Source organism: Ochotona princeps, chromosome 10 (assembly GCF_030435755.1).
Source record: "Ochotona princeps isolate mOchPri1 chromosome 10, mOchPri1.hap1, whole genome shotgun sequence".
NCBI classification, from domain to species: domain Eukaryota; kingdom Metazoa; phylum Chordata; class Mammalia; order Lagomorpha; family Ochotonidae; genus Ochotona; species Ochotona princeps.
In genome coordinates, this window is record NC_080841.1 from 9808560 (window position 1) to 9826568 (window position 18009).

General features: G+C 39.2%; 1 protein-coding gene across 1 annotated transcript in view; it reads left to right on the top strand.

Moving 5' to 3' along the window:
* The first annotated feature begins 15127 nt into the window (after positions 1–15127).
* The window catches only part of CRB1 (crumbs cell polarity complex component 1), a 147094-nt gene continuing 144212 nt past the window's right edge, over positions 15128–18009 (top strand). The window contains exons 1-2 of the mRNA XM_058669688.1: positions 15128–15156; positions 15775–15812. Of these exons, the coding sequence (XP_058525671.1) occupies positions 15128–15156; positions 15775–15812 (67 nt within the window). The remainder of the gene's footprint in view (positions 15157–15774; positions 15813–18009) is intronic.

Sequence of the window (18009 nt, forward strand, 5' to 3'; positions counted from 1 at the left end):
GGTGTGAGGCTTGCCCATGAGAGAATGCTGGTTCCCAGGCTGCTTGGACTATATTAAATGGCTCAAGAAGTCAGGAAGAATTCCCAGCCAATCATCAGGAAAAACAAAGGGAATATCTGAAGCGTCAGAAATGAGTGTCATCTCCATTTCCCATTCCAGTTTTGAGGAAAACCACTCACAGTGGCCAGTTGAGGCTGCCCAAGACACTGGGCTGATGCAGGGACCTGCTACTTGTTCACAGGCTGCCCCACCCGGTGGGCAGCAAGTTAGAATTTCAACAACGTATTGTGTAGAGCAGTCAGGCTCCGGGAAGGAAACTGTGCGCTGGTTCAAGACTTGGGCACAGACACCTCAAAGGAAGAGGATCAAAGAAGAGATAATTGGTGTTTTTTGCTGAAGATTCATTTGCACTAAAAGAAAAATGGCACAGAAAGGCCACTGAGAGTCAACCCCAAGCTGAGTCCCTATGTGGAGGCTTCCTTGCCATCAACAGTCATTTTCCCTGTGACAAAAGCTCACAGGTGCTCATTTCTAAGGCAGGGCAGATGGAAGTAACCAGTGCAAGTCAGCAGAATGATTTGCATCCCAGTCACATCATGTTATCAGTTTGTTTCTTGGCAAAACAGTAACAAAAGGAACTGGGTTTGTATAGTTGGGCTGTTTTTTTCTATTAGTGAAAAAGTACAAGTTGGAAGTGAAATTTTGAGTTCTTTTATCTTCTTAGTTTTTTATTTTTATTTTTTTAGTTTGCTCCATTCACATTTCTTTTGAGTCCAAATAGTATGTAAAGGCAAAAAATAAAAAGCATTGTTTCTTGTCTTCTTTTTCACCTGCAATATCTTATTCAAAACATTTAATTTTATTTAGTTCTCATAAAACGGGGTATTGGAGGCCAGAGCTGTGGCATAGCATGTTACATTTCCACCTACAATGCCTACATCCCATATGGGCATGGGTTGGAGACTCAGCTGTTCACCATCAATCCAGTTCCCGACTAGTGCACTTGGGGAAGCAGTGGAAGATGACTCAAGTGTTTGGGCTTGTGTCTATAGGAAGTTTCTGGTTCCTGACTATAGCCTGGCCCAGCCCTGGCCATTGTGGCCATTTGAGGAGATGTTTTTCCTCCTCTCTGTGTAACTCTACCTTTCAAGTTAATAAAAATCTTTAAAAAAAATTTAAAAAATATTTCATTGTAAAAAGAACTAAGTAGTAGAAGTTTTAGGCAGAGTCATAATCATGGGCTCAAGTTGCAGACCTATTTCCAGGAATTTGAAACCTGCATCCAATTTTTGCTTTGGTCTTTGGTTTTCATGATTCTGAGTGATAATAATGAAAACCACTTCATAGCTTGGTTGTATATTCAATTAGTTTAATCAATATTTATTAACCAAATAATTGATAGAAACAGTATTGGAGACCCTGCAGACACAAAATAAGTTTTGGCTAGAGAGGTCATGAATGTGCAGGGAGAGACAAAAAAGGACATAAATAGCGTTAGAGAAGAAGGCAGGAACTTACTAGGGCCATGTCAAACTTGGCATGCAGGTGACCCAACTATATCCATGTTCAGCCCACCAGATGTTCAATAAATGATGATTTTTCCCTTTTGACTTAAATTATTATTATTTTTAAAATTCGCTTATCTTAGTTGAAAGTCAGAATTACAGAAACAGAGGGAGAAATAGAAAGAGATTTCCTCTCCTCCGGCAATGGCAAGGGCCAAGCTGAAATCAGGAGCCAGGAGCTTCATCCAGGTTTCACAGGTGGCTCGCAGGGGCCCACACCTGTCCTTTAGCCATTTTCCACCGGTTTGCTTAGGCATCCAGCAGGGATCTAGTTCAGAAGTGGTACAGCTGGGCCACAAACATCACAGGTGGCTGGTTTACTGGGCAGTTTTTCTCTGTGAACATCCACCGCAGCCCGGGGTAGGGCAGAATCTAGAAGTCAGTCTAGGTTTCACGCATGGGAGGCAGAGATCCAAGTACCTGAAGCCTTACTTACTGTCTCCCAGAATGTGTGTCAACAGGAAACTGAACCACAAACAAAGAAACCAGGACTAGAACCAAACACTTAGATGTTGGATGTGGGTATCCTTAACAGCAACTTAGTCACCACCCCAAATGACTGCTGATTTCTCTCTTTAAAGAATATTTTCACTGTCCTGGAACTCTAGCTTAAAGGTTTTTTTTTTTTAAGCCCACTCCCAAGAATCTGTTCATCTGAATGTGGGTCTTCTCTACTCCAGTCTTAAATTCGTGAAGTGTTTTCACTTTACATCTGTTTCTAAGCAGTTTCATTACAGTGCCTGGTTGTGATTTTCCTTTAAGTTATTTTGACTAGGGCTTGCTAATTTGTTGCATCTCTAAGTTGAAGTTCCTCACTGGGTTTGGGAAATATTGGCCATTGTTGACTCAATTCCCCCCACCCCTTCTTTCTAAACTCTCCCTCTGCAACTTCAGTTGTACTTAGGGGAATCTAGAGTTATCTCATAAATTGCTGCAGCTCTTTTCATTTTTGGAAGTATTTTTCTTCTCCGGTCTTCAGATTGAGCAATTTCTGTTGTCTTCGGAGCATTCTTTCTTATCTCCAATGTGTAATTAAGATGATCAAGAACATTCTTCATCCTATATCCTATAATTTTTAGTCCTATGTCTTCCATCGAATCCTTGTTACAGAGATCATTTCTCGGAAGAGATTCATCATGTGTTTATTCATATTCCTGTTTTTCTTTAAGTTCTGAAAATATAGAGTGTGGGCCTAATAATTTCAACGTTAAGCCAGTTCAATATCTGTTTTTATCATTTTTTTTCTTGCTTAGATATCACACTTTTTGCTTTTCTCAGACCTAATAATTCTTACTGGATATTTTATATTCAGATAACAACTGTAGGTTTCCTGATTGTGATTGCTTCTTTAAAGGATTTGGAATGTTTTTCTGGAAGGTGAGTATCAATGGTTTTCCCCTGTAAACTTGGGTTATATTTTCTAAGTGATTCTATTTTGGCTTTGAATTTATGGCATTTTCCTTCCTGTAGAGTATGATCTTAATGCTTAAAGCAAGGCCCATCTGGCTTTTCAATGACTGAGATGTCCCACTCTGGTAGAGTCGTCCTGCAGTCTCTGGTTTGGCTATTTTTGTTGGTTACTCAATCTCTCAGCAGATGCTATTGGTCTTCGGGCCCCATCATCCCTGTGTCCTTTTTCTCTCCACTCAGCCTTATAACTTTGATTGTTTTTGTGTGCTTGTCTTCTCTGGCTACAGCTTAGCAGTAATTCCATGAAGAAATCACAGTTGTATTTGTGTGTGCTTCAATTTTAAAATAACCATAGATTGTACTGCAATCAATGCCTAAAATCAAACCTTATGTAGACTCACTTTCGTTTAGTTGTTCACATAAGGGGCAAGTCCTGTAATAACCACTGTATCTCAGCCTATCGTAAGCATCTGTTCTTTAAAATTACCAAGCACTTAGTAGGAACTAAATCAACAGAAAAATAAAGTGGTTAAATGGCTTGTATGGAGCATAGGAAAAGAAAATTTGAGACTACATAAATAGCAACAGTATCAGGGATCACAGCATGATTTTTAAGTTGGCTTGAACAATAACACAAAAATATTTGGCACATTCTTAGCCAATCCAAAGAGCCAAACTAGTTTTCAATAATACATAAAAGTACATAACAGCAGATTGAATATTTTAGGTTTCTTTATGTTCAGCACTACTGTACAAATATTGCACTAGTCGTTTTATCGTAACTATTTTGAAAAAAGCCTTGAAGTTAACCATGATGTCAGCACAATGCGTCTAAGGACACAATTTCAGGGAATTTGTTTTTCTCAGCTCTAAAGCTTTACGCTCACAAAACTAAAATAACCGTATGGCAAGAAAAAATGCTGAGACTTACAAAAGCCACACATGTGGAGGAAAGTGTCAGAAACAATGTTTAGTTTCTCCACTCATTTACACCCTGCAAGAGTGTGATTGAACCTCATGAATATGAATACCAAGCACAGACAACTAGCATAGCATGGCATTCGCTTCAGCTTCCATGTCTCAGTGCTTGCTTAGATTTTCCAAATAATGTTTTCAGTTCAAAATAATCTGAAAATGCTGCGAATTGCATTATTCACTTTTTCAAAGTCTCTTGCTCTGCTTTGAGTAATTAATTAGATGTATTTTTATCTTCGTTTTTGAGTGCACCCTAAGTATCTTAAAAATGACTAACAAAGGATGGTGGTGGAGGAAAAATTGAATAACAGCGGTCTGAACAAATTAAGTCATTATTTTCAAATAAGATGTTTAGAAAATGATAACTGTTCCTTACACTAGACACTTTACTAGGATAATCTTAGTAGTGATCTTCTTCAAATAGTAGAATATAATGTTTATCTTGCATTTGAATTCACATTCATTAATAGCAATTGTTCTACTCAGGGCCAAGTTGCTGTGATTTCTTATCTAAGGAAGAACCTTAGGGCTGGGTATTGTGGTACAGTGGGTTAAGCATGGCTTGCAATGCCTGCATCCATATTGGAGTGGCTAGCTAGTGTTCTGGCTGCTTCACATCTGATCCAACTTGCCATATTTAAGATCTTCTCTGAGGTGAGAAGAGTTTCAAACATCATTGTCGCCATACTCATTGCATCACTAGATTCAAATGCTCAAACTCATGATCAAAACACATGAGTTTGCTAGAACATAAGAATTAAAATCATAACATGCAAATAACATGTTTTCTAGCTATTAACATACAAGGCAAGTCGATATAAAGAGATGAAGCTTGACCAAAAAAAGTTCAAAAGCAAAGAATGTTGAGTTTACAGGCAGTAGGTCATCTCTGCAAAAAATTATTTTAAATGCAATGACATATTAGAATTTTAAATTACATACTTTTGAAGACATTAATGCAACTGTGATCAAAATTTGACTTTTCAAATATGCCGTATTAGAATCTTAATAGTGTAATAACAGTACTGTATAATCAATATTGAAACAAATAATGAATATAAAATTGCTTTGTGTAATTAACTTGATTTATACTTTGTGAGACAATAGTAGAAAAAAAGTGTATTTTGGGGATATTCTCTGCAATGTCTAATGTGACTTTAATATGAGAACATTTTTATTTATAATTTTAAAAATATTTTGCTTGGTTTTGAACATAGAAATAGAGATTCAAACACCAGTTTAGAAGTTGACTAGGTTATCTAATTAAAATTTATTTTCTCTGTAAACACAGTAGCTTAGATCTACTTATTGTTTATAGCATATTCTCTCTTTTCTTCCCACTTAAATTATTTAACCCATCTCCCCCTGTAATGGTTCCAGCAACCATAGGAGCATTTAGAAGCACAACCGTCCTGGGGGAGCAGAGATTACGGCAAAGGGATTAAAAACAAAACAAAACAAAACAAAACAAAACAAAACAAAAAAGAAAACAGCTCCTTGGCTTTTGATGGTTACCATAGCAATAATCATGATGGGAGATCTTTTCAGCTGCAAGTGGTTTCTATAACAACATGATAGGGTGCTTTAGAAATAGACCTGAAGTAAATAAATTCCATAAGGTTCTCTTAACCCCTTTTGTACCATAGGATTAACATTTTCTTGGAGGATAAATATTAACTGACTTATTTGATGAAAGACTTGAAAATATTGCCTTTATATAAAGATTAAGCAGTTAATTATTCAGCAACCATTTGACTCTTATTGATAGGGTTTTACATCTTTCAGTTCTAGAAATAACTGATAGCATCCTTAATCTGTTTCTATACATGGAGTTGAAACAGTCAAAAAGCCTTGTCTCTCACAGGCTTCAACCAAATTAGGGAACCTACATAAATAGTCCTCATTAAAAATTCTATTAACCATCTCACAGAACACCCTTTAAAGGCTTTTGCTTTAGAAAACTACTCACCTGCCATAATTGTAGTTTGGTTTTCCTTGAGGAGATGGTCTTCCTGCTCTAGGAAATAAAATTCAGGCAGTTATCCTTTCTAATATTACTCAGTGTGCTTTGCGTTAGGCACCATGACTATTTGATTTAGAACCCACTAGATATTGTTAAAGAAAGGTTAGATAAATTTCTCTGAACTTCCTAAATTTTAATAGTAAAATAGTAAAATTTTTGACAGACAAAAAAATTAAGGCTCTCATTTCATCCTTAAGCATTATTTCAGAATGCTTATCAATGCAGATCAAGGCAAAGTGTGAGAGACATATGATACAAGGAAAAGTAATAATAGGCTGGATACAACTGTTCAAGAGAAAAAATACAGATGTCCATGTTTATTCAGTTACACTAAGGAAAGAGATTATACTTGCTTGGTTCAGTACAGTACTGTATTATTGATTAGCAACTATGTTGGATAGTGGTAGTATAAACAATAATTGCAAATGAATGAGCTTTATTTTAAAAACCAAATTACCACTCAAGTAAAACCCTTTGTCTTATTAGACAAGTCATGAATTCAGTTATTAAAATCAATGGTTTAAAATGAACAGATTATATGATTGGGTTTATAATTAACCTTTCTACTAATCCCCCAAGTATTTTAGGTGTAAAGACATAGATAGTCACACCTTCGTAAAGAGATGTTTAATGGCCATATTCAAGACATCTAGACCACGGTCTTTGATGGAGCTGCGTGTATACTTGTGTTCTTCTTTATTCAGTGCAACTGCCCATTCTGAGATATTCTCTTCCACGTCTAAGAAGGGCGTCAGTATTCATACAGCTCCCTCTGAGTGTTCAAACAGTGCTGCAATATTCTCACTTCCCTGGTGTTGTATGCTGGCGATGAAGCCTCAGAATTCATTACACGGGCACTTGCCATAGCGTTTTGGGATAGAGTTTGCTAGATGGGTCCCCGGGAGACCAAGACTCATTTCTCATGGGTGTCGTGGGGTTGTGCAGATGTGCTGAGGCCTGTCTGTACATAGCAAGGTCTTGATTGGAACAGTGTGTGCTTGAACACCCTGGGCAGGGAACCATTCACAAACTCTTCAGAATCTTATCCAGACCAAAGGCACAGTGGCACTGCAGTTGTGCTCAGTGCCATGGGGCTTTTAACTGAAAAAGAAGAAAATGAAATGTATTCACAGTGTGTTCCAAGTTACCCAGTAACCACAGCAACCTGGGCTTTTCCAAAATTTGCTCAACTTGCAGTGACCTGACAGAAATGAATCATTCTTTCTCTGTTCGAGTGTAGTGAGCCATGAAGTGAACAAAGCAAATTCCTCTGGGATAAAGCCAATTAATCAGCAAAGAAAACAAGAAGTACATGTTTTTTCATGATTCAGGGAGCAGCATATAAAGTGTGATCAAAATTGAAAGTATTGATCATGCAGGTATTCTGTAAAAGCATATTCTAAACTTAGAGAATTTATGTCCTAGCTGAGAGACAAATTTCATAATGAAACAACAAGCAATTTTAGGAAACACATAGCTAAGTGTTAAATCGTGTCTGAGTATGGAAAGCTTTGTGACTGCTCAGACCAGCCAAACCAGAAGGCAACCATACGGACAATGGAGCAGGCAGATATCCGAGCAGTTACTATGCCCCTTCCCACGCTGGAGTACTTAGGTTTATGTTCAAGATCTGACTCTTGACTTCAGCTTTGAGTCAATGTGGATGAAAGAGCGAGTGATGGCTCATGTTTTTGGTTCTCTGCCACCCATGTGGAAAACCTGGATCAAATTCTGACCTTCTGGCTCTGGTGTGGTCCAGTTCTGGACGTTGTAGGAATTCGAAGTGTACCAGCAGATGAAAACTTGGTTTATTTGCTTCTCCAAAAACAAAAACATACATGATTATAAGAAAGATCCACAGGGAAATGTGCATTGACATGAGCTCCTAGGGATGTGCACTTTGTAATTAATTCCCAGGAACTAACTGGAAAATGTCTTTTTCTTGCTTCCTACTGTAAGATCATCATAAAAGAAGACAAACAATGCAACTACATTTTAATAATTTTTATATGGATTCCAGAGAGAAATGATAATGTTTTAGTTGTGTTTGATCAAATAACATATTAGGATTAATTTTGCCCGCTTGCTTTTCCTGTTCGCTACAATTGCTTGAAATCTTAGCTTTATAGATGTGCACACATTGCCCTACCAGGCAACAAAGGGTTGGTTACTTGCTATGGGAGCAAATTCTGTGGTTTCTGGGCCAGTGGCTGCAATAGTTGCTTCTGTGAACATATTAGAACTGTGAGCTGGTATTGTGGTATAGCAAGATAAACCACGCCTGTGGTGCCAGCATCTCAATTTAGGGGTGAGCTTCAGTTTTGGCTACCCTACTTAAGATTCAACTCCCTGCTAATGACCCCCCTCAAGCAAAAACAAAAACAAAGCAGCAGAAGTACTCTGCACCCCTACACAAACATGGGATACCCGGAAGGAACTCTGAGATCCTGGGTTGGAACGGACACAGACTGGGCTGTTGTGGCCTTTTGGGGACTGTACTAACCGACAGAATATTCCCTTTCTCTTCCACTCTGCCTTTCAAACACATTTTAGTGTGCCAGATCTTAGTCCCCAATCCACACTTGCTAACTATATAACTTACCAAGATCCCCAGCAGTTCATGTAAACACTCATGTTTTCAAAGGGCTAACCTAGATCTCGTCTTAAGTGAAGAGAGAGAGAGAGAGAGAGAGAGAGAGAAAGATTCTATCTTACCTTTTATTTGAATTTTTTCAAATAAGTCTTTAGAAATCAGTAGGTCTCCTATCTACCACTATCGAACCTTGGGCTGGATATTTGAGATTCCTTATTTACAAAGTGGGTGCAGTACCTGTAGCCCCATGATTTTCCTATGGAGATTACACACACTCTAGGGTTATACATTTATTTAATGAAATATATAAATTGGAGGTATTTTGATAACATCAATAATAACAGTCAAAAATAACTTTCATGTTTATATTGATTGTTCATAAAATTTTGGTGTATTGTAAATAGCCTAGAATTTGAAAGATTGTTTTCACTAATTTTTTACCAATGTTACCTGTTTTTCTTTCATTTTAATTGTGCATAGTTTACAGAGCATGCTGATAAGAGTCTATGAATAAGCATTAAAATGTTCAGATTCTTGTTTTTAGAATCATAGTGTAGCTAAATCTTTTCTGCACCATCAATTTTTGATTGATGTTGAACTATGTGTGGATCATTGATCATGTTAATAAAAGTGGCTTTATGGGACCAGTGAACACTTTAAGAACCTTTTTAGCTTTCCTAGGAGAATTTCAACTTGCCGGAGGCAAAATAGATAGTAAAGTGCAAGTCTAGCACACAAGTAAAAGCAGTCATTTGTAAGACTCTCATTATTATAATATACATGGGTTGTAATAAGGTCAGAGATTCCATGCTTGACTGACTTGAGATGAGTTCAATGTCAAAGCAGCGTAATCAGATCCTATAAAACTCTCAGCAATTGATGTTTGGTAAAACTGACTTTCAGAACTTAGATTATTTGGTCATGTTCCAATTGTGAAATAATGGTGCATAACTGAGCCAAGACAAGGTGCGTTTGGTCTCTCACCCTACCCATCATGATGGAAAACAGAACCACTGTTCTTAGGTGTCAGGTAAAGAGAACTCAGAGGCTTTGAGAGAAAACAGGTGGTTCGACGAACAGCCCCCTGGCTAATTAAATGTGTGATGATGTTGCTGATCAGAAATTGTATGTTGAGCAAAATTCTTACCTTGTATGAATACTGAGGACTTAAAATATATTCATACTTACTCCTAAGTAAGGCCATAGGTCTTCTAATGAGAAGCTAATTCTAGAACAGGGATCCTGAGGTATAGGTTACACCTGTGAACTTCAACCATAACCAATCTCCTGATTGGAATAAGAAATGCATGTTTTGGAATTTGCATGTGCATTAGTTGTGCTGAGTATGAATATGACAATCTTGCTGATGACAAATGTGTACATACTATAACTCCAAAAAGCCTAAATACTTTCTTTCCTATGCCATACAGTCTCATTTTCCTTGAATTTATTCACTTATGCACTTGGTAAGGTACATTTTGAAACACCAACTATATACCTCATACTCTGCTAGTTAATAGAACAGTAGTAAGATTTATGTTCTGTGGGCCTTGCTTTCTAACGAAAAGCAAATAACAAATGTTGAAAAATGACTTTAGGCTTGGTTTTACAAGTACGTTTATGTATATTAACTCTTATATTCCTAACAATCATAATGCCAGTAAGCAAAAACAACAATAAATGCTGAAAATGCTCACTTTGTGCCTAGAGCCATCGGGCATTTTATTATTTTACTTCAGCCCTCATCGCAGCTCTGGGAGAACTACCATTCCAAAAAAAGAAAGCTGAGATGCACAGGTGTGTTATCCTGATAAAACAGTTACTAAGCAGCAGAGTCAGATTAAACTCAGTCTCCAAATCCATGCTCTTCCCACCTTGCCCTGCATGAGGGAAATTTAAAAAATTCTAGAAATGGGAGTTAAATGTTCAGCTTATTTTCATGGAGAGGAAATTTTGAAGTCCATCTGTACGGGGATTTATGAAATGCACACGATGAATAAAGCGTAAATAGATTTCAAGAGCATTTTTGTGCTGAACATTTTCTTTTAATTCCATTTGCCATGAACTTTTTGGAATAGCTTCATTTTTGGTCCCCGTTGGAAATGAGGACATTGAGACTGTGTGACAATGATTTTCCTGAAGTCACAAAATAGTCTAGAGCAGAGCTAAAATGTAAATCTCTGATTGGCAGTAAATTTGTACTCATATCATTGCTTTAAGTTAGCCTTACTACCTGGACCACAGGTATGAATGTAACTATATGTAAGATGGCAAATGCCCAATTTTTCAGGGGCCTTAGGAATGCAAAGGAAAGGGAAAAAAAAGAGCCCATGTTCTTATTTTAACTGTTCCATGTGGATTTTATCCTATCGTACATCAAAGTAAGTGATTTAACTGATGATTTGTTCTGTGTGATTTTATCAAAAGAGGCCAAAGGAAGAATTTCACAGCAAGGCTTAAGCGAAAATTCAGGTTTCCTTGCTTGCTCGTTCATTATTCAACAAATGTCTATTGACTGCCGACCCTGTGAAAGCCATCGTGGCTCTGTCCAGAATAAAAATGTGCCCTCTGTTACCAGCCATGGAATGGAATTTCGTTCTCTGCAGAAACCAGCCTAAAGTAAATTAAAAAACGATTTTATTTTCTTAAGCTACATCCTTGTACCTGCTCACTTGGGGCTATTTCTAGAATGGTTGAGTATACCTTCTACTCACCCTTAGCAGCATTTCATGAATAAACATTAAATATTCCGAATAAAAATTTTACATAGATTATGTATTTGGGGGAGTGTCGAATTTTATGCTCCCCTGTCTTTTATTACTCTCCCACTTTTATTTTTGGTAAAATTAGGTTCAACCTATATATTTAAGACAGGAATAAAATAAAAGACAAATGCCTTTGCATATTTTAAATTTTATTTATCTACTTTTTATTTTATATGAAAATCAAAGAGTAAAAACACACCTTCCTGCACACACACACACACACACCACCCTCCTACACATACACACCACACACATCACACACCCTCCTACACACCACACACACACACACACACACACACACACACACTCCATCTATTGGTTCCTTCCCCAGAGGCCCTCCCAGAGTCTAAGCCAGGAGTCTGGAACTATATCTGGATCTCCCATGTAAGTGACAGGGACCTTTAAGTGTTCAATGCGTCCCAGGCGTGGATTACATTAGCAGGACTTGGAACAAAGAGGGGAACCTGGCCTTGAACACAGGCAGACCAATACAGTGTGCAGATGTCCCAACTGCTGCTTAATTGCGGTGCCGAAAATCCTCTCCTGCCTTTGAAAAAATTAAAGCTTAGTCTACACCATCAATACCACAGGTAAAACATTGTCTTCCTATCCTTAGCGGTAACTTTTCCCTAGTCCCTGCCCGTCTTCCAGCAGCTTGAGTAAAAAAATAAAATTCATGGCTCAAAGTGGTGAGTGTTACTGTTGATTCACATAGTGTGTGTGTGTCATGGGAGAATGGAGGGGGTGGTCAGGAAAGCTTAGCAGGAAGCAGCATCATTTCGGGCCCAGTGCAATAGTCTAGTAGCTGGAGTCCTCACCTTACATGCTCTGGGATCCCAGGTGGGTGCCACTTCATGTATCTATTGAGCATTTCTTTGAACAAATTGAGGTTAAAGACAATAAAGAGATAAAGTAGATTCTGGAACCCTTTGCCCGTGTTGGAGCGCGTTGGAGATGTGGACAAAGCTCCTGGCTCCTGGCTTCAGATTGGCTCAGCTCCAGCCACTGTGGCCACTTGGGGAGTGAACCAGCAGATGGAAGATTTTTCTCTCTGTAAAATCTGACTTTCCCTTAAAATCAAGAAACTTTAAAAATATTTCCTCTTGTGAATTTTTTTTTTTTTACTGAATTGTATTGTCTTCCTATTGTTTTTGCTATTTTCTGTACTAATCCATTCAGTTTTTGTTAGAAGCTCTAAAGATCTAACAACAAAGACTGGTATTTTTTATTTTTTTATTTTATTTTATTTATTTATTTTTTAAAGATTTATTCATTTTATTACAGCCAGATATACACAGAGGAGGAGAGACAGAGAGGAAAATCTTCCGTCCGATAATTCACTCCCCAAGTGAGCCGCAACAGGCCGGTATGCGCCGATCCGAAGCCGGGAACCTGGAACCTCTTCCGGGTCTCCCACGCGGGTGCAGTGTCCCAATGCATTGGGCCGTCCTCAACTGCTTTCCCAGGCCACAAGCAGGGAGCTGGATGGGAAGTGGAGCTGCCGGGATTAGAACCGGCGCCCATATGGGATCCCGGGGCTTTCAAGGCGAGGACTTTAGCCGCTAGGCCACGCCACCGGGCCCAAGACTGGTATTTTTAAAAAAAAACATTTCCCACTTGTCTGCTTAATGTTCGAATCTAGTGACATAATATCCATCGAAACTATACAGAGCACCTACTCTTCTCCTTTGTATTTGAAGATCAGGAATCTGAAGCAATAATGTGACTGAGCAACAACTGGGCTGAGTAGAAATGGGGCTGAAGAGTAATGGGACTGAGCAGTAATGGGGCTGTTCTGAACAGTGAGTCAGCTGCTGCTCGCTACTGCCCTTTCCCCTTTGGGTTACCAGGAAAAAGATTAATAAGTAAAAAAAAAATCAGTGGATAAAATTTTCAGATTCTTGACTGATGATGATTTTTGGAAGGCAGCAAGATGGGATGGAGAAAGATCATCCACCCTCTGGTTCACTCTTCAGCTGCCAGTAATAGCCAGCCATTGGCCAGATGGAAACCAGGCATATGAAACTCGAAACTTAGGCTTCATACACAAGTTGTGGGAATCCAACTCTTTGAGCCATTGACTGCTGCTCTGTGTGTACGTGTGAAGAAAATATGTACAGTCAGGAGTGGAGCCAGACACTTAAGTGCTATGCCAAACATCCTTCCCAACTTAATTAAAAGTTTTAAATCCGATAACTATGTTTGATCGATAAGTGAATTAAAAACATCAAGAAGGAGTAGGCATTGTGGTCCAGTGCATTAAGCTGTCTCTTGGAATGACTTGATTTCATGTCATAGAGCCAGTTTGAATTCAAGCTCCCTTGGTTTTGATCCAACTAGCTGCTAATGCACCTGGGAGGTAGCAAATGGTGGCCAAGAGCATAGGTTGCTGTTATCAACATGGGAAGCCTAGACTGTATGCCAGACTCTTGGAGTGTGCTGTTGTGGGTATTTGGGGCATGAACCAATAAATGGAAGATCTCTCTCTCTTTCTTATTTAAGGTATTTATTTTCGGAGGCAGGCGCTTCATAAAACACTAAAGATGCCACTCGAGATGCCTATGTTTCATGTCAGAGAATCTGGATTGGAATCTAGATTCCTGCTCCTGTAGATCCTGGACAGAGTGGTGATGGCTCAAATACTTGGTCCCTGCCACCCATATAGGAGACCTGAATGGAGATCTAGGCTCATTGTTTGTTTTGCCTTCCCTACCTGCAGCAGGCACTTGAAGAGTAACCCAGTGGATAGGAAATACTTTCGTCTGTCTCTGTTTTCCAAATAAATATCAATTAAATATACACACGTTTTATTGTTTGCTATTTAAAGGATTGAAAATTCTGTTCTAAGCCCCAGGGTTTCTTGGAGGTGACTTCCTGGGAGTTTAGAGGCAAGACTCACTTAGCGGTAAGGACTGCTCTTATATGTCATCCTCAGCAGGCCTACCTTCTGGCTCTAAACAGTGGGTGTCTGAACAATCTGTTTCTTGAGGGAATTCTGCTACTGTTTGTGAGGGAAAGAGAAAGGAAGAGGGAAGGAGGGAGGGATTAAGAAAAGAAAAAAGGAAGGGAGGGGAAAGAAGGAGAAGGAAGGAAGCAAGAGAGGGAATAAATAAAAATGGAAGAAGGGAAAGATAAACAAAAGCCAAGAAAATTAAGTCTAAAACTCACTTGTGTAGAATGTCCTATGTTGTATTATTTCTTATGTTAACCAGCAGATGGCACACTTTACTGCCAGGAAACAATTTTACAACCTAATGGATCTAAAAGTTACACTTTGTATCCAGTAAAATTTCCTGCTATTTACATAAGTGTCCTATAAAAACTGGAAACAAAATAATCTATGGGCTTCTGGTAACTACATTTCAAGTATAAATTTAAACAATCTATTAGATTTCTGATATCTTCTAATAAATCTTGTTTTAAAGATGTTACTATGAAGATTATTTGATTGTTCACTCAGAGCACGCACAGTGTACTGGCTAGATTTAAATATATGACGTGTTTGTCTTAAAACTTGGGTGCAGAAATTGAAATCATCATAAGCCTTAATTTACAATACTATTATTTGTCTGTGCACAATGCGCTTTTACTTCATTCATGATTAATTAGTTGAGTAATGCAGTAAATTCCATCTTACATTTGACGAACAGAATGTTCTTTTCATCAGGTTGATGGTTGTCAGGTGAGTCAGTTGTCATGTCAGTTGGTAAGACCCATGTCATGGGCTGTATGCCCTCAAGCAGCTATTCTATCTCACCTACAGACACACCCACAAAGCTTCTAGAAAATGGTAGCCATGACGGCTATCACCCCAGATGAGACACAGTAAGAGGGTGTAGTTGATGGGCGACCTAATCTGGAGCTAGTACTAAAACTCCTTCCTGTTGCACTCAGAAACAAAATAATGAGATGCAGAATGATGGACCAAATCCTATTTCTAGAAGAATGTGATTCTGTAATATTTTAAAAATCCTAAAGGATTACAAAAGAGGCAGAAATGATCCCCCCCATTAGACATTATTTATTTGAAAGGGAAGGAGAGAGAGAAGGGGGCGGAGAGAGAGAGAGGGAGAGAAAGATCGGATACTTCACTCCCTAAGTGGCCATAATAGTAAGGACTGGCTCAGGCTGAAACCAAAAGAGGCAGGAACCTGTCTGGGTCTCCCACACGCGTGACAAGCACTCAAGAGCTGAGCCATCATTCTTCTTCACTGCTAACAGGGATTTGGACTGGAAATGGAGCAGTCGGCATTTGAGCCGCTTCTGAGATACAGAACGGCAGCACGACTAGTGGGACCTGCTCTAGAAATACTTCTTTTACCACTAAAGATTCTGCTACACTTTCCAATGTGCACTTTCCAGAACTGACTACTTAAAACTCTCCTAGCTGTTTCTTCTGACTTTAATCTATATATTTCAATAATCGGTGGTTTCTTTCTCCAGGTTTAAATCTTCATATAAACTACTGAAAGCCAACTATGGTAAAAAGAATAGATTTAACTCTCTTGCAGTTCTAACACACACACACACACACACACAAACACACACACACACGAGTTCTGGTGCTCTCAATTAACTTCCAGCTCTCCCTAGAATTTAGACAGAATGTAACAGAGTTAAGAGAATCCAAATGTAAATATTCAGGTATACAGTGAAGCAGTCTTTCAGTAAAGGTGATAATGCCAAGCAATGGGGAAAGGACCGTCTCTTCAACAAACGGTGCTGGGAAAACTGGATGTCACACACCAGACCTTAGCAGTTCATCACATATAAAAATTTGCTGAACATGAGCGCAAGTCCTGAACATTAGAAGTTCTGGAATTATAAAACTCATAGAATAAAAGAAAGGAGAGAGGAATCCACATTGTTGAATAGTGAGAGGTAACACTTAGTTCCAGAAAACAAGTGTAACCATGCTTTCAGGAGACCGGTTGAGAGAGATTTTCTATGGAGCACAGACCAAACAGACTGTGTGGGCATGAGAGGAAAAAGGACAGATATACTGTGTGGCCGCTTCCTTTGTATCTACGCAATCAGCTATCAGATTGGCAGCAACATCTTCCCAGTGTGAGCTGGAAGGTGGTTGTGGAGGCTGTCATGACCCCTGCCATTGGTGGCTTAGGGTGAAGGAATGTCATCGTCCCCAGTGGCTTTGAGCCTGGCCTGGGGAGCTGATAGGGACTTGGGCCAAATTCTCACCTTCCCCCAACCCCCAGCAAAGCTCAAATCACTGTGGTGGACAGCCCCTGAAACCTGTCTTGGGTTGGGGAACAGTGAGAAGCCCTACTGCAAAGACTGCCAGCAGTGTGGACAGCACGTCTTCCAGGGCAGAGAGTGGATCCCCTGCACCATGTGACTGGGGGAGTTTGGGAATAGGCTAAACAGGAAAGCAGCTTGTGGGTTTCAGCTGAGTTCATGAACAACTGCCTGGGCAGACTGCATAGATTCAGTGCTCCCCACACCCTGGGGACAGATACAACAGAGCTGTTGGGGACACACTGTCTAGCAGGTTTGCGGTCTGGGTGTTGAATGCACCTGGGAGATTTTCAGGCACTGTGATCTCTGTGTAGGCTTTGAATCAGCTAGGCCTGGCACACAGAAGGGCTGAAACTGTGTATATGCTAACCAGTCCTAACACACCGTCCTGACAGTGATTGCAGCCAGTGGTATTCTGCCACATCCACTTGAGACATATGGCACATGCAGAGTGTGTTCCCACCCAACACAAAATCCTGGAATTGAAATGTAAGGCAAATCACCAAGTACTACAGACACTTTCACAGAAATAACATCCTCAATTTCAAAAAATGCAGTGATCATTCCATGTCCAGTTGTGGGTGGAAATTTAATACAATAATGAGCATTGACTTTATAGGTGAGCAAAATGAGGATTATCTGCAGAATTCTTAAACCAAGCTTCAGTTCTATCGAGGCTTGATTGTTTATCAAGGGGAATTTACTATAGAAATAGCATGTGTCTGCATCAGTTAGCTATGATGTGAATTTACATGCAAAAACACTTGATTTATTTTATGTAGATAAAGTAAGGTTTTATCATTTTTAGTGGGGTTGCTAAAAGGAAATGAATATAAAAAAGCATATATTGGGTGAATCCATGTGGAAAGGCAATGTTTCATATGGAAGCACCAATATCATATCAGTAAACTGATAGAATTGAGCTAAAAAATTGAAAACACCTCAATATAGATTAAGAAAATAAAACTGTTGTGATTATAATGTATATATGCCAGGGAAAATAGGTAATCACAAGAGTTTAGTCAATGGGAGGTAAAGCTAAATTTGCTGTTTTCCTAAAGATTATTGTTCCAGGGCTTGATGCGGTAGCTTTGCAATTAAAGTCCTCGCCTTAAATGCGCTGGGATCCATTATGGGTGCCGGTTCTAATCCTGGAGGCCCTGTTTCCCATCCAGCTCCCTGCTTGTGGCCTGGGAGGGCAGTCGAGGATGACCCAATGCTTTGGGACCCTGCATCCACGTGGAAGACCCAGAAGAAGCTCCTGGCTTTGGATCAGCACAGCTCCAGCTGTTGCAGCCACTTGGGGAGGGAATCATCAGATGGAGGATTGTTCTGTCTCTCTTCCTCTCTGTATATATAGCTGTCTTTCAAAAAAAAAATTATTGTTCTAGTTAGAATTTTAAAAATGCATTTCTAGAACAA